Below are 19,894 nucleotides of genomic sequence, written 5' to 3' on the forward strand. Positions count from 1 at the left end.
CATGTCCATACATAATAGTACGCCATGCAAGAGCTCGGGGGGGTAGTCGATCGAGGGAGCCGAGCCCTGTATTTGACGGTCGCGGGAAAGGTGTTGCTATTGACGGACGGACCCTGATGTGCTCGCGAGGCGAGAACCATATCACAGAGAGACAATGGTCTCTACGGTGGTAGGCAGCGATTCGAACAATGGCGTCGGCCTGGTCCTCTCGGAAATGATATTCGGAGGTGGAGCGATATCCGTGAGGCAGAAGGGGAGCCATTGTGGATGGTTTTTGGTATGCTTGAGTGAAAGAGATGTTGGCCTTAATCGGCGTGGGTAGGTTGATGATGATCCGGATTGCGGGACACTCATGTTTAGACGTAGCCCGTCACACCATCCATATGGTATAATCTGCTATTTTTGCGGAACTTGGCTCGGAATGATAATAATAACGGCTGCTCCGACGATAGATGGCTGTCAAGGCTAGTGAAAGACTGGGTAGAAACGAGTATTGGAGTGAAGGGTATGAGAAAAGATTGTAGTCGGAGGGAGAGTGCAGTGTTGGGCTGATCAATCGATGTTGCGCACACACTTGGGACAGGCCGGGGGGGCATCCCCCAGCATCACAATTTCATCCAAATCACTCTTCCTTCCTCCCTCCATCAAGCTAGCTCTCTACCCCGGACAGATATGAAATATCTTGTCAATTTAATAAAAAACTCATTGCGACGGTCCCCTTTAACACCGCTGCAGTTTCCAACCACAGGATTTTCCGTCGTGAAGGATTCGGTCATCGTTGAGGAAGAGCAATTTGATGAATTCAAGGCTGGACAATACTACCCGGTAAACACTGGTGATGTTTACGCTTCCAAATACCAGGTCCTGGGTAAACTGGGCTTTGGGACGACGTCTACCGTGTGGCTCGCCTGTAATCTTCAGTTAGGTCAACCAAGTTGAGATCAAAGATGAGCCATGAAGCTGACGCCTTTAGGGAACATAAATACGTGGCATTGAACGTTTTTAGACGGGGAGTGGGCCAGGATGAGATAGAGCTATGCGCGCATCTCGCTAAGGCCAACCCTTCGCATCCAGGCTACCGACATGTCCGGACTGCTCTGGACACATTCAAGCTTGAACGTGACGAAGGGCAACACTACTGTCTTGTGCAGAAGCCAATGTGGGATAGCTGGAAAGACATGCTCCTACGGAACCCCGCACATCGATTTACGGAGGACCTCTTGAAAGCAGGTTTAGCCCAGCTGTTTCTTGCTCTCGATTATCTGCCTACAGAATGCCGCCTCGTTCACACAGGTAGATAACTTAGTCCACATTCGTTTCCTACAAGCTCTGACTATTTTACAAGACCTCAAGGACGACAACATCTTGCAAGAACTGGTCGATCGGTCAGTACTAGCAGCTTTTACGAAAGATGAACTTGAGACCCCGTCGCCCAGGAAGATTGTGGATGATACTACTATCTATGTCTCAAGGCGGTTCGATTTGCCTGACGACTTTGGCGATGTCGTTCTCAGTGACTTTGGGGCTGCCGTTCGAGGGGATGTGAAGAGAAACCACGACGCGCAACCGAATGTGTACAGGTCACCCGAGGTTATGTTGATGACCGAGTGGAGCTATCCCGTGGATATATGGAACGTGGGCGTCATGGTATATCTCAACTTGCAAGTTCCTATTGTCGAGGATGATGGCTTTTATTAACTACTTTGTGAAAAGATTTGGGACCTTTTTGAGGGCAGACACCTATTCTACGGGGACGACCCCAAGAAGAACAAATACACCACCCGAGCCCATCTCGCCGAGTTAGTTGGCATGCTAGGGCCTCCGCCTCTCGATCTTCTTCACAGGGGGAGGCGGAGCATGGAGTTCTTTACTGAAGATGGTAACATTGATTCCTGCTCCAAAGACGCCCACAACCTCGATGCCGGACCTACAAATGCTAATTCTCACTTAAATTAGGAGAATGGAAGGGCGATGTCGACGTGCCTTCTGACGCGAGCTTGGAGAATTCGGTAACGCGCTTCGAAGGCGAGAAGAAGGAGAAATTTCTAACATTCGTAAGGGGAATGCTTCAATGGCGGCCGGAGGATAGGAAGACGGGCGCGCAGCTTCTCAATGATCCATGGCTTCGGAGCTAGTGAATGCGCTCTCTCCTGTCGTATGGCACCCTCTGCTGATTCTCAAAAACACGTCGAGTGTTATGCCTCTCGCTCCTGGAGACCTGCATCGACTTGGTCGAAATCTTGGCCAAGTCTTCTGGCAGAATACTTCCAGGTCTTGAGAAGAACCTTAATACTTCGTAATAACTGCGAAATGGTTCAGCATCGTTCCCAGATCGTACTCTAGGAATTTGAAGGATAAGAGTGCAATGTTATTCCCATGCACTAATAAATCAATCGATCAATTTTATGAAGCACACTGTAAGGACAGGTATTTCTGACGTCGAAATGAATGCCCACTACGCCGAGGTATAGCCGAGATGCTTGGCAATACTTCGTACGAAGTAATGTCCATTCAAATTGCCGTGCACTGTTAGAGTGGGTCTTTTTCTGTTGCCAGGCAACCGGCACACGCGACCACTCAAAGTAAACAAGGATTGGTGAAGCTTCTCTGTCTCATATCAACAGCGCCTGCAGCACCTCGACCAAGCTTGGACTCTTCACCTCGCCATCCGAGACTCCAACCTTTCAACGACAACAACCACTCCTACTAACCACAGCAGCAAGACGGCCCGAGGGTAAAACCTATTCTTTCCATCAATGGAATCAGTTTTATTCTAATCCACCAAGAACGATATTTCGACTCCCTTTTTACTTTCCGAGTCCCCATCACCTAGTCAAGCGTCCCCATCGATTCTGCCCGAGATGGATCCCCATTCACCTCCAAAGCGAATGACCCGCTCCCGAGCGGCTGCCAACGCTGTAGAGACGACGACAAGAACCACCAAAATCGTCACAGCGGCGGCCAAGGCGAAGGCCGCTGCCAGCACCGCCGGCAGCTCGACCACTACTACAACCAGAACTACATCGGCCAAGAGGAAAACGCGAGCTGATGACAATGATCACGAGGACGAAATTGAGGCTACTGCGGCCCCTGCCAAGACAGCTCGGCCTCGAGGCCGACCTAGGAAGGTCGAGGAGCCCGCAGTTGAAGTGAAAGCTCCTGCTTCCAACACTGCTGCGAGAGCTACCAGGACGCGGGCAAAGAAGGCGGTCGAGCCCGAGCCTGCGGTGGAAGAGCCCTCAAAACCCAGAAGAGGCCGTCCCAGAAAAGTCACAACACAACAAAATGAGGAACCCAAGCCCGAGCCGGTCAAGACGACCACGCGCTCTCGAGCCCTGTCGACGACAACCACGACGACGACCAAGGCCACAGTCAAGAAGACTGTTACATTCCAGGAACCGGAGAAGGAAAATATCGACCCGGTCACTTCTGCGAAATCTAAGCAAGCAGACCCTAAGCCCGCTACCGGACTTCGAGGTCGTCCAGTGAGAAGAGCTGCGGCTACGGCGGCTACTGCTTCTACCGCTGCCAGGTCTGCAGCTACCACGACGGCTACGAGGACTACTCGTGCCACCAGAACTACCGCTCGAGCCGCTGCAAAGTCGAGCGAGAAGCTCCCGTTAAGCCCTAAGAAGATTACGCAGCTTTCCGCTCCTCGAGATTATCCGTCCGAGGATGAGCTTGCGGCGCCGGAGAAGACACCCCTTCGCAAGAGCCCCATCAAGCCTCCGGCGTCAAGCACCCTCGTCAAGGGTAAGAAGGTCGAGATCGCGGCTTGTGCGGAGAAGCAAGCATTGGCGATCAGCAATGCTGTACCCGAGGAGACAGAACTTACTATGGCTCTAGTTAGCCCTGCCAAACGACCTCCCCCTTCGCCTTATAAGGACACAATGAAGTCTCCTGCCAAGCGTTCCGATGTCGTGCAGCTTCTGTCGACATCGACAGCCAAGGCCGGCGGCAAATCTACCACGGGATCTGGTACCCCGTTTAAGGCCTCTCTCCTGCAGTCCCCAGCCAAGCGACCTCCTCCATCCGCACTCAAAGCTGTAGTGCCCTCTTCCCTGTCGAAGCCTGAGCCATCGACTGCAGCTACCCCTTCTTTCAGGACTTCCCTTATGCAGTCACCTGCCAAGCGACCCATGTCGGCTATCAAGCTCTCCTTGGTGAGCCAGGATATGGCTCAGACCCCTGCTACCAAGCCCACGATTCTGTCGACACCGGCTCCTGCGTCCCACGCTAAGCCATCAGAGCTGCTTATGGATGACGATGAGGCTGATATCGACCCGCAACCGGTCCAGCGCAACCTCTTCGCTCAGCCTCTTCCTAGTCTCAAGTTCCCTGGGCGTCTGTCGGCTGTACTGCCTCGAGACGCCAACCCTGCTCTTGATCTAGAAATGACTACTGTCGACGAGGTGACGGAGGATGAGATTTCACTCATTATGAGCCCTCCGGCAAAGGAGCATGTCAAAGTCGATGAGGCTAATTCTGTCCAAGAGGCGGAAGAGGAGTCTGATAGCACCATTGAGCTTGATGACCACGAGATGACGGACGTCTTTGAGGCCGTCGAAGAACCTCAAGTCGAGGAGCTGGTTCCGGCTGAGCCCCTAGAGCAGCAGCCTTTGAGCCCCACTGGCACAACCACCCCTCCTAACTCACCTCCGAAAAATCTTCTTGGGTTTGGTCTTCGCCAGAAGGATCTCAACCCCTTCCAGGGCCTCGATGATGAGTCGGAGGATGAGCTCACTTCCAGCATCCAGCGCAAACCTTACCGCTCCTCGCGAAGCCCCGTCCGTTCCATCAATACTCCTTCGGCCGGCTCTCGAGGCAAGTCTATTGCGCCTTCAGCGTCCGGTGTCGGCTATACGCCTCTCGTAGCCAAGTTTGGTGCATGGTCTGCTACTAGCCCTGTGAAGAGGGCCTCCTCCTCTAACAGCAAGCGTGTCTCTGAGGAACCCACGGCCAAGCCAACCTTCTTTGAGGACGAAATGTCTGTAAGGAACACGGAGGATGTTGAGGACTTTGAGGCTGCCATCGAGGCCGCTATCGATGCGGATATCGCAGCGCTGATAGATCCGGTGTTTGAAGATGTCCCTATCACTGATGAGGACATGGCACTCGTTGCCGAGGCCCAGGAGATGTCCCTGATGGCGCCCGAGGAAGTGGACGAGGTGCTTGCCAACCAGGACGGTGAAGATGAAGACTCTCTATCCGAGGCCAGCCAGGATTACGGTGACGAGAACCAGGTCCCCGTTGATCCTGCGATCATTGAGTCCCACAGGCAAGCGAGTCCCGCAGTTCCTCCCCAGACCCCAGCTCGGGTACCAATTGCCAGGGAGTTCCACACCGTGTCCAAGGTGCCCCTGAAGCCCGCGGACGATTCTACCCCCAGCCCTCTTAAGAAGAGGCGCCATAGCGTTTCTCGTCTGCCAGTTTCCCGACCTAGCGGCGTCAAACGAAGTGCCACTGTCATCTCCTACACCCCCACCAAGAAGGATCGGGATCGGTCTGCCCCCAACACTCCTTCTGGAGACTCGGACCTCTGGTCGACTCTAGGCACGCCACCTCGCAGCCCCCACAAGCACCTCGACCCGGCCCTGCTTAGGGGTGCAGTGGTCTATGTTGATGTGCACACCAGCGAGGGAGCCGATGCCAGCAGCATCTTTGTCGATCTGCTCACCCAGATGGGGGCTCGCTGTGTGAAGACTTGGAATTGGAACTCCCAGGAGACTTCGCGGATTGGAATCACCCACGTCGTGTACAAGGACGGCAGCAAGAGGACCCTTGAGAGGGTTCGCGAGAGCAATGGCGTCGTGCAGTGCGTGGGTGTCACCTGGGTTCTTGAGTAAGTTGGGACGTAAACCTCTGAGGCAATTTAATGTCAGGTCTAACGATTCTTCTCTCTAGTTGCGAAAGGGATAATGTCTGGCTCGACGAAGCGCCATATAGCATCGACACGAGCCTCGTCCCCCGCGGCGGCGCTCGTCGCAGAAAATCCATGGAGCCCAAAGCCCTCGCAAACCTCAACGGCACCCTCATTAAAAGCCCCATCAAGCAAAGCCGCGACACCAAGACGGCGCCCAGCACACCTCTCCCCAACCGCCGCGACAGCACCGTCTGGATGCGCACCCCTCCCGAGCAACTCGCGGCACCCCTCGACGGAGAACAGGATGCCGAGGGCGACGATGACGACGACTGGCGACACCTCGCCATGCTGACACCCGTTCCTAAGACTCCTGCACCCGACGCCATTGCGCGCTACGTGGAGAATATCACGCCGGATACGCCCACCGAGGCTGGCGGGTCTCCTGCCGATCAGGACTTGTTGACGAGGACGTGCCCGCCGAAGAAGTTGTCGGCTGATGCCTTCAAGGAGTTGGGTCGGGACATGTTTAGTCCTGAGAAGGATCCGCAGGTGATGATGAGGCTAATGGCGGCGAGGAGGAAGAGTTTGCAGTTTGCGCCTAAGGTGGGGAGTCCGCTCTCCAAGGCTTGGAACTGAGCGTGGTGTTTTCTTGTTTACCTCTTGTGAGGATTACATTACCATTCGCGGATCTACTTGGTGTGTGGGAGGTTTTGTGTGTGTTTTTATACTCTTTCCGGATTAACCCAGACTCCCTTCCCGGGAACTAATTGGTTCCCGTGGATTCGGTTCGGACGAGAGAATGGACTTTAGTGTTGGCATATTTGTATTGTTTTGTTCTTACTTGGCGTTTTTGGGGAAATTGGGAATGGGCATGGTCGGACAGGATTGTTTCTGAGTTTTTATCAACCAATACCAGATTGTATTCACTTGTATGTGGTAGAGCGATGAGTGGGTGAACATTGGTCTTGGTCATAAGTGATATTCCGAAAGATTGAAACTGCGCTTTTGGCTCGTCCTTGGACGTGGGTCTAATTTTCGCTCCTTTCTTTCCAAGATAGTGTATGATCGCTATTCGCTGCGATGAACTCGAAGGAGGCATTGAACGACGTGGATGCCGCTGTCCTTGAAGTCTCCTTCCATTTCTAGTTGCTGGCATTACAAGTCAAATCGGCGTCGTTCCTCGCATTCGGATGAAGTATATCCATCCTCGACACACACGTAGGACCGCCTCCGTCCACCCATTTGACTTCGCTTGTATACCCTCGTTCGTGATATGACTCGGAAAGCTTGTAAAAAATATCCTTCTATCCATCTATACCCTAATCTGCACATACGCCTTCATGGCCGCAACAGCATCGCCCTCGTGCGCCTTGAGCAGATCCACCGCCTTCGCCTTTGGAAGGTCCAGTTCCTCGACCTAAAAGCCCCAGAGTTAGCCAAATGAACCAGCCATACATCCTCCTAAATTCCCGACTCCCCATTCCCCACAGGACAAGAGGAGAGAGCCTACCAATAACGCAACATCCGCCTGATCCACCTTCACGTTCTTATTCCTAACAGGCAAGCCCTTCGCGCCAGCCCCGCCGGCACCAGCCGCACCGCCACCGAGCGTCTTCATAGCGGCGCTCACGGCATCTTGGTCGACGTTGCTCGCGGCAGAGGATTCGTCGCGGGCGTCGAGGTGGGCGAGGGCGTTGGCGGCCTTGCGGTCCTCGGCGGACTTGGCGACTGGGGTCTCCTCCTCCTGGTCGGGGTTTTGGGTGGGTTTGGCGGTCATTGTGGGTGGTGTGGTGGGATTTCAACAGAAGGTTGTGTTCGTGTTGTGGATGAGATTGTGGAAGAATTGTGGAGGTGAGGTTGATTAAATGTAGCTATTTTGTAATAAGGCTAGTTTCATGGCGGGGTTCTGCGTTTTTGAGAACCCCACAGATGACAGACAAGGCTGTTGGCAAAGCTCTAAAGAGTGTAGTGTAACAACATATTACACACCACACCACTAGAAGCATGCGCTATAAGGGTTTAAAGTACGAAGTAATTCGGAATCTTTTTTTTTCGGGGGGGGGGGGTCAACAGGGCACGAAATATCCCGAAGAAATAATTGGCGATGGAGAACAAACTCCGCCCCCAGGCTCTTGGGTTCTAGTTCTTCACAAAAGGAACCTCGCCGAGTAGGTCTGCTCCGAGATTCGGCCTTCACTTCCTGTAAGATCTTTAAAGATCTTACAGGAAGTGAAGGCCGAATCTCGGAGCAGACCTACTCGGCGAGGTTCCTTTTGTGAAGAACTAGAACCCAAGAGCCTGGGGGCGGAGTTTGTTCTCCATCGCCAATTATTTCTTCGGGATATTTCGTGCCCTGTTGACCCCCCCCCCGAAAAAAAAAAAAAAAAAAAAAAAAGAAAAAGAAAAAATCAACGAATCTGGCTGCTGGTCACTCCCTAGAGAACTCAATTTCAATTCTCTTCGCCGACTGTCCTAGATTTTTTTTTTACCCTACTCTATACTATTTCTTCATTCTCCCTAAAAGTACATCGAGTCATCTTGCGTTGCGTTTCTATTCGTCCTAGTAATCTCATCCGCTTTTTCACCTAGAAACCACCTCCCTTATATCCTCTCCCTCTCTGACTCACTCCATTCTTCTCCCTTGACACCCTCAACCACAACCCAATTCCACAGCCCATCTTCGCAATGGCCTCGCAAACAAACCCCGAGGTCCCCGCCTGGACCCCCGACTCCTGGCGCACCAAGCCCATCAAGCACGTCCCCGAATACGCCGACCAAGCCGCCCTCACCGCCGCCACCACCAAGCTCGCCCGCCTCCCTCCCATCGTGCACCCGCGCGAGATCGTCTCCCTCAAAGCCCACCTCCGCGACGTCGCCCAGGGAAATGCCTTCCTCCTACAGGGAGGCGATTGCGCCGAGCTCTTCGACTACTGCGAGCAGTCCGCTATCGAGTCCAAGATCAAGCTCCTGCTGCAGATGAGCTTGGTGCTCATCTGGGGTGCCGACAAGCGCGTCGTCAGGATCGGCCGCATGGCGGGGCAGTATGCCAAGCCGCGGAGTAGCCCCATGGAGATTGTCGATGGGAGGGAGGTTCCGAGTTTCAAGGGTGATATTATAAATGGGTATCCGATCGAGGAGAGGGAGATTGATGCGGGGAGACTCGTGCAGTACGTTTGGAAGCTAAAAAAAAAAAATATGAAGGTCGGAAAGGGGGGATGGAGCACTCACTAACAGGACATGCGTAGAGCCTACCATCACTCTGCCGCCACGCACAATTACATCCGCGCCTCTCTCTCGTCCGGCATCGCGGACCTTCACCGACCCCTTGACTGGGGCCTCGGCCACGTCCGCGACCATACACTGCGCGCCAAGTACTCGGAAACCGTCCACTCCATTACCGATATGCTCCGCTTCCTCCACACCATCGGCGCTAACCGCACCGACACGCTCGACACCGTAGACCTCTTCACGAGCCACGAAGGTCTCGTGCTCGAGTACGAACAGAACCTCACCCGCCTCCTCGAGCGCCCACGCCTCACCTCATCCCCTTCCACCGGCGAGGTCCCCGAGCCTCCGATCAAGGAATACTACGACACGTCAGCCCATTTCCTCTGGATCGGCGACCGCACGCGCCAGATCGATGGAGCCCACGTCGAGTTCTTCCGCGGCATCGCCAACCCCATCGGCATCAAGGTCGGCCCCACGACCCCCGCTGACGACCTCCTCGTCCTCCTGCGCACCCTCAACCCGACGGCCGAACCGGGAAAAATCACTCTCATCACGCGCTATGGCGCCTCGCGTGTCCGCGACCTCCTCCCCCAGCACATCCGCGCCGTCGAGTCGAGTGAGTATCGCCGCTGCGTCGTCTGGCAGTGCGATCCCATGCACGGCAACACCATGTCCACGCCCTCCGGCGTCAAGACCCGCCAGTTCGCCGACATCTTCTCCGAGCTGCGCGAGACGCTTGATATCCATCGCCGTGAGGGCAGCTACTTGGGCGGCGTGCACCTGGAACTCACGGGAGATGCCGTCACTGAGTGTCTGGGCGGCGGAGAGAACTTGGACGAGGATGATCTGAGCACCAATTATACGAGTTTCTGCGATCCGCGGTTGAATGAGAAGCAGGCGCTTGAGCTGGCGTTTTTGATTGCGGATCATTACAGGCAGGAGAGAAAGCCACTCCCAATTTGAGGTGAGGGGGAAGTCGGAGTGGGTGGGGAGGGTTGGTGCGGATTGGGGGAATGAATTTGATTGGCGATGATACTGTGAATGATGAGGCATGAGCAAAAAAGATGGGATCAGGGAGGAATTGCAGGCATGCATTGGGTTTCCTTTTTTCTTTTAGAGAGATTTCCTTTTCGATTTTTTTTTTCCGTTAAAGAATAGAGAGTATTGATATCCCGCTCTTACTCGTTGATAGTTTTTTGCTTTCAATGGTTTTATGAATTTCAGGTATCGAGGCTATGTTCGTAGAGATGGCCCACCTCGGCCACAACAATCCTCTTCTCATCCCTTCTTTTAATCCCTTGTTTTGTACGAACGAACCGGATTTCATCCTCGTAAACTCTTAAATCTTGCTGGTTCTTCTATCGCCCACCACGTCCACGCCCACTTCTCCACCTCGTCTCCTTTCGCCGTGACATGACCCTCAATTGGCATAAAACGTCTGACCACCCTCAAAGACATCGCCCTTCTCCAACTTAGTCCACGACCGAACGCTACCAGCCTCAACGCAAATCATGTTCTTCCAGCCATCCTTGGGCTCGAAGTCGCCCATGCCGGCGGCCTTGTCGACCCAGGGGTTCCAGACGACGACGTCCGGGAGGTTGTCGCGGACGAGGGTGACGGTGGGCTTGCCGGATTCGACGACGCGGACGGGGTCCTTGGGGTCGGTCTCGGGATTGTAGACGCGGTCGGTCTCGCCAGTGATGGTGACGGGGCCGGATTGGGTCTTGGTTTGGGGACCATCCACCTTGTCGAGGAAGGAGCTGTTTTCGAGGCCGGTGACTTCGGTGGCGGAAATGTCCTGTAGAACAGATTGGTTAGTTCTCTGTTGTTTTGCCCATCTTTCCCTTCTCTTATTAGCCAGAGAGTAGGAGGGAGAACCCGTACCTTGACCCTGAGGTAAGTGTGAAGCAAAACCTGAGACTCAAAAGCCTCCTCACCCTCATTGCTAACCACAAGCGCAGTGCTCAACGATCCAGGGCTTAAAGTAACACTGTAGACAAGTCCAAACGCATATCCCCACTTCGCCTTCCAGTCCTCGCCAAGCGTTCCCGAGCTCAACCCGAAATCAAGCTTCACCGAGCCCTCAGCGGCATCATCACCGCCCTCGCTCGTGCTCTTACCCAAAAACTCCCACTTGGAATTACGCGCGAAGCCGTGCTGGGGCAGCGAGGCGGTGGCGGCGTGTCCGGGGGCGGTGCCAAAGACGGGGAAGACGAGGGGGATGCCGCCACGGACGGGCTTGGAGCCGTCGAGCTTGGCGGCGGTGGAGAGCCAGAGCTTCTCGGCGCCCGAGCCATCCTTCCAGCTGATGACGGTGGCGCCGTGGAGAAGCACCTCGACGGAGTCGCCGGTGGGGAGGACGGCGGAGACGCGGGTGTTGTCGTGGGAGGTGGTTATTTGGGCCTGAGGGGGGAGGCCGGGAGTGGTGGCCAGGGCGGCGGGGCGGTTGGGGCGGTCCATTTTGATTGGGGGTGTGTTTGGGTTTGGATAGGTGCTTTTTGGAGAGGGTTAAGTAGAAGGATAGTCTTGTCGATACAAGAGGGGTTGCTTGGTAAAGGTGGAGAGAAGGCGGAGGGTGAACTTAAAGCTTCGTGGGAATTTGGGAGGGGAGCTGTGGGAAGGGGAATTGGTAAGGGTGGAGTTGAAGTGTGATAGTATCTAAGGAGCAGAAAAGGAGAAAGGAGTAAAGGAGGGAAGAAAACACGATTCGTGATGTGATTGATGAACGGGGGGGTTTGTCTGATGAGGGACAGGTTGAAAAGAAAAAGGAGGGGCTCAACGTGGGCAAGGCTCGAAGGGTGACTTGATTGTAAGATTGGAACAGCTGATGAACAGAGCACCCTGGGCAGGGAAGGAAGTACCGACCAGCTTCCCAAGTACTCTTTCTTCCTGCTCCTAAAAGGGCGGTGGGTCTTTCCGAGAAATGAATCGTGTTACACGTTTGTTGGAAGGTGCAATTGTGTGTCAGCATGAAGCATCATCCAAGCCTGGAAGGAATACAAAGGTATTACTTCATAGTGAACCAAACCAAGGGAAGGAGCCATAGGAGCCATGTGGTTGATCGAGATGGAGGGGGAGGGGCGATCGAGGGGCAACGCAAGTGCACTACCAGGTGGGGCAGCCACGGCGGACACCGCTCAAGCTGGCAATGGAAACGCGAGAGCAAAAAGAGAGAGACGGGAAAGAGGGGCGGGAGCATCAATCAATCGCTGCTTGATGCTTGACTTGGAATCCTCCAACGAAGCTGAACCCCGCATAGCAATAGCTTGGGTGGGGTTTCACCAAGTTGAGCTCTGGATTTCGACGACCTGCGCTAATACCGCGCGCTCTATGTCCAGAATAGTTAGAGTCGAGTACCTGACTAGTCCACCGCTATCGAAGCTTGTATGGCCAAGATACTTAAAAAGTACTTCATGTCTTGAAGCATCCCAATGTCTCATATTGAAACAGCTCGAAGCAGGTCTCGATCCTCTTCCCCCGACTTTCCGGAACAATGCTATCGAGAATTGCCACTTTCTAATCTGATCAGTGAGAGCCTCTATTCTTGCCAAGCTCGCTGCTGCAAGGCAAGGCATAGCGTATCTGCCTCATGAGATCTTATCCTCAACACATATAATTAGCTCGAGAACTAATGCGGTAACTAAATCGTGAGCTTGATTTATGGCTGAATGTATGAATGTACCTGTGCCGCCAACTTGATCGGAAACCGGTATGATATGTACAGAAGTAGAGTCCGCCATCAACAAAACAATACTCTCTTGCGCCATCCAAACCCGGTGAACTCCGCCATGCTCCATATATGAAATGCAGTGTTGTTGTAAACAAATGAAGTCATCCCGTAATGATTCGCCAGAATCACGAAGCTTCATGCTTTCGGTCCCTTGTACCTCCCAACCATCATGTACATAAAGATAAAATATATAGAGAGAGAACAGAACTCATCGGTTCTTCTTCTTGTTCCTCTTTCTCTTCTTCTTCGCACCTCTCACTTCCGGTGGACATCCCGGCCTCGTTTCTCAGCCTCGTACAACTCCCTCTTAAAGTCCAAAAACAAATCCTCAATCCTATACATCTCCTCGCGCGAGAGAGCAACAGTTCGCATCTTCTCCAACGCCTTCTTGAAGTGCTTCTCGATTTTGTAAGTCGGGCCCTTCGTACGGCTGGACCCGCTCGTCAGCACACTGCCGTCGGTCTGAGAGTCCGCTCCGGCGCCGCCTTCGTTCACGGCATCCTCCATCGCCATCTCGACGTCTTCGGGATCAGGAACGCCTGTACCAAGACCCGAAGGTGGGCCATTTTCTCCAAGCTCGGGCGATTGTCGAGATTGGCTCTGCGAAGCCGCAATGTGCTCAGAGAGAACCTGAGACTGCACATCTTCGTCTTCCCCTTCGCTGCTTCGGGCTTGGCTTGAGTGGCGACGAAGCGATGGGCTGCTGGTGGCTGCCGAACTGTCGTCGTCATCCGTTGCGCCAGCCGAGCGTCTCCTCTTCGATCGCTCATCGTGCTGCCGTGAGCCTGAGCCCCTCTTCCGCTTCCGCCTGTGACTCGTGGATTTCTTGGACTTGGCCTCGACGGAGTTCGTTTGCTTCTGGGGGGTGGAGGGAATCTCCCGACCAGCGTTTTCTTCTTCCGCGTCTTCATCTTCGTCTTCGTCTTCGCCGTCGTCGGTCTTGACGGTTATGCAGTCCTTTACTGCTGCCCTCCGGCTGCTTCGCGTTCTTCGCTTCATCTCTGCTTGCTTGGCTTCGGCTTCCTCTACCAGTCGGATCATGCTTCGCTCGGCTGCCTCGCTAATAGCGAAGCTAGTTTCCACTGAGGAAACGGGCTCCGGTGCCTTGGGGCTTTGCCGTGCCTTCGCGCGCGTAACCACTTGTGGACTGCTCGGAGCATCTACGAATTCGTCATTATCTGATTTGGGTGTAGCATCAAGGCCACGTGCGCATGTCTCGCGTGGCGGCGTCGATGGGACGCGCTTCTTCTCGACTTGACTTTGCTTCTGCTTCTGCAGCAGCTGCTGTGAGTCCTGTCGGACACTCTGTCGCGTGCGGCGTCGGGAAGGCGTCAAATTCTTAGCCTCGTCCTCTTCGTCTTCCTTCTCAGCTTCCGGCACCATGAGCTCATGCGCAGCGCTCGACGGTACCACATCCATGGCGAACGAGTCTTCCACTACAGCAATATCCTCGCTATCATCAGGGACGTGACCGTCGTCCTCCGCTTCCGGTTCCTCCTCCTGTTGTACAATTACCCTCTGAAGTGGGAGAGGAGAACCGGACACCGGTGAGGAGGAAAACTCCCAGTTGACATTGTCGGCGACGCTGTTTGATCGCGACTGTATCTCCGGTACAAGTGGATATCGGCGTACTTGGGAGAGTTCCGGAGGCGACGAAGGTGGGTCCGACATCTCAACGTCTTGAAGTGGCAGCATCTGGCCCCTCCGCGGCGTGGGCGTTGAGCTAATGTAGTCTTCATATGACTTTTGCCTTGCTGGAGTGTCCCTCTTCGGCGTTTCTTTCTTAGGGTCTGGGAGAGCGGGAGAGGGCTCATCGCGGGCATCATCCACTTCCATGGCCTCGTTTCGGGTAGGACTAGATGACCTCATATTGTACAGTACCTCTTGTTCTCGTTGTCTTTCCCGAACCTCCAGCTGGTGCTCCGTCAAGTTTTGAGACTCCTCATTGTCCGTGGTGGACGGGACGGGCTCAAATTGGATCTGAGAATCTTCATGTCGCAACTTTGTCTTGGACTTCTGCTGTTTCCTGTTCCGACCACTGTTTTGCGGCTTCTTAAAATCGGACGCGACGAAGGGAAGGGGCGTAGGAGCAATTGAGGACCCGGATGAAACGAAATGAACCCTTTCGGAACGAGTGGACCTTGGCGGCGACATATTTAGCACCTCCATGTCATCCTGTGATTGAACAAAAGCGTGCTGCTGCTGTGCAGCCCCCGACTCTCCACTTGTTTCGTCGAGACCAGGCAAGACAAGGTCTACCATAGATCGAACGGACAAGAGCGTCGTCTGGAGGGCTTCCGGGTAGGCGATCTCTTGAGTATCGTGGAACATCCTGTTCCATAGCATGGCGACGCTATTCACCACATGCCTGTGCTTGCTTTGGAACGCGGCACAGAACAGCCTCTCGAAGGTTTCTAGATGAAGGCTTTCGGCGGTCTCCTGAGACGAGATGAAGTCGCAGATTTGATCCCACAGCTGCTTGGCCTGTTCAACATGTTAGCTAAAACCACCCAACATCGCAGGTATGTTTCCTCATTTCTTATTATACATACAGCTGAAGCCGTGTCCGCAGATTGCCGGCTGCTTAGTCGCGACTCGTCATCCTTGATCCAGAAGACCAAACCATCCTGTAGAGTACATACAGTCTTGAGAACGAGACTGTTGTTACAACGCCTTAAAAACCCGTCCAGTTCTGTGAGGAAGGGGGCAGCGAGTTTCGCCATCTCAACATCACCGAGGCTGCTGTATAGCTCCTCCATCACGACGTTCGAGAGCTTGTAGAGACTATCAAAAGGGTCGAACGAGGCTGATTTTGCCGTGGATGTGCCCCAAAGCCGCATTCGAGCGGAATCAACGGTCTGTCGGTCACGAGGCTGGCTGGCTATGTGTAGTAGGGCGGTAGTAGCATAGACAGCTCTGGGATCCACACTTCGACCTGTCGTGGTTACATGGTCAAGTATTGTCTTGGCCAGAGGTTCAACCAAGGCGAGTGCCCTGCCCGCGGGCCCGGTCTCCTCCGTAATGTGTGTTTCGACGGCCTCTAGGAACGAGGACCAGCATTCGGAAGGAAGATTTGGGGTCGATTTAAAGCCACGTTCGAGAATGCGGCACAGATCGCGGTATTCTTTGCCAACGAGGGGCTCAAGGCTGCTAGTCGGAGCGAAAGATGGAGCACTTCGAGATTGTCCAGAGGCGAGCGCTGTCTTCACTGCATTGGCGGCCATGATCCAGGGTCCGTACGGGCAAAGCGAATCCATTGGAACTGAGTTGAGCATCTCCTGCGTCAAATCGGAGGCTGCCCTTGCGTTCTTAGCTTTGAAGAAAGGCGCAAACACGCCGGTGGAAAAATCCGCAAAAGCAGCATCATCCGGGACACCATTCGGGAGTGTCGAGAGGATTGTAAATAGGTGATGGAGTGGTGTCCTCGAGACACCAGCAACCTTGGTTGATCGATGTGAAGGCGTTGTAGCCGGCGTGAATGTGTCCTGGCGGCTGCAAAGCTGCTTCTCGGTAAAGGGAAGAAGCCCGAATGCTTCAACGACGGTGCCGATGAATTGACGGATGCTAGAGAGGAAGATAGGCCCGAATACAGAGATATCCTGGCCCTGGGAGTTTTCTTTCGTAATGCCCCTCCTCCAGTATCTCAGGAGTGAAGTAAACACGTACGAGATGAACTCCGTAGTATCGAAAGAGACCTTGATCTCCTTGGAAGCGGCGGAAGAGACGGATGCGATTAGAGTATACCACAGCTTATAGGTCGAGGTCGAGGTACGCCCGATGTCGGCAAAGTTCCTGTCGAGAATGGGCCGAAGCACGCTGAATACCCTGGCGGCATTGTGTCGGAGCCACTTGGGCTCCAAGGGGGGAAGCTCTGAGGCGTCGGCCAAGGGGTTAGTAAGGACTCGATCTTCAATCCATTGGCGACGAGTCGTATTATCGAACAGGCTGGTGAGGATGGAGATGGCCTGGTCAACACGCTCCTCCGGCTGATTGTTTGCGCATAGTTGCTGCATAACCGGCTTGACGGTCGTGTCCCAGTACTTATCGAGCAGTCCCTGAGAGACACCCGGCTTGAACGTGTAATAAAATAAATTGCAAGCACTGCCGAATATGACGTTTTGAAAGCCTTCGTCGGTCTTGGGTGCCGACACCTTCCGCTTCCATTGGCTACAGACTGGCTGGCACAGGGTACTGCCGAGAAGTTTGGTGTATGACGCCTCTTCGAAGTGGAGAACATAGACGAATCGATTCCATGCGTAGTTGGCCTCCTGCTTCGTCTGCATATCGCCGGAGTTGAAGCATTGCTGGATAACCCGGAGCCAGTGATTCAAGTATTGCCACTTGTCCAGTTGGATGCCCCTCATAAGGAGAAGCACAACGCTCCAGATCTTGGGAACGAATGAGGCGTCCTGCCTCGACCGTAGCATTGTTTTTAACCGGTCGAGATAGAAGTCAACATACTTCTGCTCATCGACCATGGCCTGGAAGAGGTCGGCGAGCTTCTTGGATACTTGCCTGTCCTTGCCGATGGTCGACGCAGCCTCAAAACCCAGCACTATGGCAGCGCCGCGGATATCTTTTGTGTTGCTCAGTGTATCTGCAAGAAGATCATGTAACCAGCTGGTATGGACCAGCATGAGGGGTTTGCACTGCTTGATCAACCGCCTGTAGATCATGATGCGGGAATGGATGATGCTCTTCCCCGTGACGTGCTGCTCGATATTGCTCAACGCCGCTAGAAGGCGGCCTACTCGATCGGGGGTCATGACACGCGGTGAGAAGTTTTGTTGCGCAACGACCTGGAGGAGGTGCCGTGTGACATCCTTGGAGACGGCCGAATCCCCGAACGAGCGTATGCAGTGATCAATCATGAAGATGCCGAAATCGTTCGTGAGAGAGCTCGCTACTCCCGGGAAGTGCAGGATGGTGAGTAAAAATGTGAGGGCGTGGTTTGTGAGGGACGAGTCCGGTGGAGAAACGGTGATATCACGCTGGATGTACTCCATGAATCTAGGCATCCTCTCCTGGAGGGCGACCCTATCGGGCAGGTTATTAGATGCTCGTAGAGCGCGACTGAGAATGCCGTAGGCATCCATCCTATCAATCCGATCATCGCCGGCCAAACGGCGTGCCGACGATTCCAACATGTTGATTAGGCTATACTGGCTGGTCACACCATTGGCGGTATTGAAGGAGATGTCGAGGGGGTTCGGGGAGATGAAGGGCTTCAAGATGCCCTTTTGAGGTTTCGAGGCCTTGGAAGAAGGGACGAGGGGGCCCGAAGGCGGAGAAACACGATTTTCGGAGTCGTATACGGGAGCTTCCCTGATCAGGGTATCGGAAGCAAACGCCACGTTTTTACCACTCCTCCTTGAGCTCGGGTTCGAGTCTGTGGCAGCAGATCTTGGCGAGTGGACACCGCTGGGCGGGGTTTGGAGGCTCAGTCTCGGGTCGAAGGATGGTCGAGCCAGAACTTGCTTGAAGGGCGCATCGGCCATGGGATCGTAGGTAGACTCTCGGGGAGGAGTGGGAGGTCGGGGAGGGAGAGTCTCGAGGAGAATGGCGGACATAACGTTTTAGGGAAAATAGAAAAAAAAACAAAAGACCAAACCCAAGCCGCAACACAGTCGCTCGTGGTGGGCCTCTAAGGGTGGAATTAATCCGTCAAGTTGAGGTCTATACGGTAGACATTGAGGAAGACTGGAGATAAATCGAAAGGAAGCGGACAGTCGTTGGCCGTGAGACGGGGTGATGGAAAGATGGGAATGTACAAAATGATCGTAATGAGAACACCGGCTTGACGGAGACTGTTCCGAGATTATGGCAAAACGAAAAAAAAAAAAAAAATGGGAATTTCAGGATGAGGAGCAAACGAAGAGTGTAGGCATGGAACAATTCGGTGAGGTGCTGGAGAAGCAAGTATCCGAGAGGGTCATGGGAAGTAAGAGAATGCCTCAGCTAAGTGCCATTGCCCAGTCGACCAAGCCATGACAGGACCGACGACCGACGCCAGCAGAAAAAAAGCCATTAAACACGATCGCGCTTGCACGAACCGGACGCGTTCCTGTCGCGGAGAGTGTCTGTGAGCTCTGACCACTCTGGAGTCTGTGCGGGGAGGATCTTGGCTTCGTCGAGTGGAGAAACCAGGCAGCTGCTGGCAGCTTGAGCTCAAAGATATTGCGTCAGCTGGCATCAGTTGGACTTTCAAAGACTTCTTCAAATCTTGGCCAAGAGAGACTCAGAGAGTTGACTGTCGAGCTCAACCGCAGAAGATGCTCGCTTCCAATCATACGTAATAATAGCTGCGGCTCTTCTCGAGAGGCAGTTTCGTCTGTCTACAGCAGCTCGGACATTGGCGTTTCTGGCTGGGGCGTAGCTCACCTCATCCAGCAGCAGCAGTCCGCTCTCTTTCAAAGGTGTTTTCCAAAGAGAATCGGATGGGCCTCCAATATATCTCCACAGTCCCCCACTGATCCCACTTGGAGGACATGAGACCAAGAGGCCGCCTTTCAAGCCAGTCAAGAAACATTGAACACAAACTGATAGAGCCAGAATGTGCACCTGCCATCAATTAATACTGAAACTAAAGAAGAAAGCAAGATGTAACTAGAGGTTTTAGTTAATGACTGATATTTTCACTAGCTAAAGTATCAACCTATATTAACATCAATAATCAATAAAGAGCTACATTTCTAGCTAATCTCTCATTCAACGTACCTCCCTTGTACTTGCCCTGTGCAAGAACATTGATGAAATCAATATCCTTCATCGCCACTTACGGGATCATGAGTTAGGATGTCGTTCGCTGTCCAAGCTAGCATCCCTATGAAAAGATCAGCTCAACGATCTACTCAACAGCCTCCCTGCGAGCAACAGGGAGTATGAGAGCTTACCTTAGGCACCATTAACGATCGCTTGTGGTTTCATAGCTCCGATCCTTATGGATTTTATCACAGTTAAAACAGGGCGCCATATTCCCTCTCCCACTTCCTTTGCTTCAGCAAACTCGAGGTAACAATTCTTGCCGCCCTCCAATTGAAGCACCCGACTCCATCCCCAAGCTCGCTTCAGGG

At 53.6% G+C, this 19,894-nt stretch overlaps 5 protein-coding genes across 5 annotated transcripts; 2 read left to right on the plus strand and 3 right to left on the minus strand.

Annotated features, from left to right (window-relative positions):
• Window positions 1-947: 947 nt before the first annotated feature.
• Window positions 948-6,499, plus strand: SAPIO_CDS5604 (uncharacterized protein; the record flags this gene model as incomplete). The annotated part of the gene is made up of 7 exons (XM_016787900.1): window positions 948-1,230; window positions 1,346-1,647; window positions 1,714-1,879; window positions 1,957-2,054; window positions 2,625-2,734; window positions 2,834-5,842; window positions 5,905-6,499. The coding sequence occupies 7 exons, from the start codon at window positions 948-950 to the stop codon at window positions 6,497-6,499; spliced, it is 4,563 nt and encodes a 1,520-aa protein (XP_016642215.1).
• Window positions 6,500-7,175: 676 nt separating this feature from the next.
• On the minus strand, window positions 7,176-7,640 carry SAPIO_CDS5605 (uncharacterized protein; the record flags this gene model as incomplete). The annotated part of the gene is made up of 2 exons (XM_016787901.1): window positions 7,176-7,280; window positions 7,374-7,640. The coding sequence occupies 2 exons, from the start codon at window positions 7,638-7,640 to the stop codon at window positions 7,176-7,178; spliced, it is 372 nt and encodes a 123-aa protein (XP_016642216.1).
• A 908-nt stretch (window positions 7,641-8,548) lies between these two features.
• SAPIO_CDS5606 (Phospho-2-dehydro-3-deoxyheptonate aldolase) lies at window positions 8,549-10,054 on the plus strand (the record flags this gene model as incomplete). Its single annotated transcript, XM_016787902.1, has 2 exons — window positions 8,549-9,030; window positions 9,109-10,054. The coding sequence occupies 2 exons, from the start codon at window positions 8,549-8,551 to the stop codon at window positions 10,052-10,054; spliced, it is 1,428 nt and encodes a 475-aa protein (XP_016642217.1).
• A 457-nt stretch (window positions 10,055-10,511) lies between these two features.
• Window positions 10,512-11,551, minus strand: SAPIO_CDS5607 (putative aldose 1-epimerase protein; the record flags this gene model as incomplete). Its single annotated transcript, XM_016787903.1, has 2 exons — window positions 10,512-10,889; window positions 10,976-11,551. 2 exons carry the CDS (start codon window positions 11,549-11,551, stop codon window positions 10,512-10,514), a joined length of 954 nt encoding a protein of 317 aa, XP_016642218.1.
• A 1,525-nt stretch (window positions 11,552-13,076) lies between these two features.
• Window positions 13,077-18,391, minus strand: SAPIO_CDS5608 (uncharacterized protein; the record flags this gene model as incomplete). Its single annotated transcript, XM_016787904.1, has 2 exons — window positions 13,077-15,305; window positions 15,374-18,391. 2 exons carry the CDS (start codon window positions 18,389-18,391, stop codon window positions 13,077-13,079), a joined length of 5,247 nt encoding a protein of 1,748 aa, XP_016642219.1.
• Window positions 18,392-19,894: the final 1,503 nt, after the last annotated feature.

The sequence above is a fragment of the Scedosporium apiospermum genome (assembly GCF_000732125.1).
Source record: "Scedosporium apiospermum strain IHEM 14462 chromosome Unknown SEQ_SAPIO_0099, whole genome shotgun sequence".
Lineage (NCBI taxonomy): Eukaryota > Fungi > Ascomycota > Sordariomycetes > Microascales > Microascaceae > Scedosporium > Scedosporium apiospermum.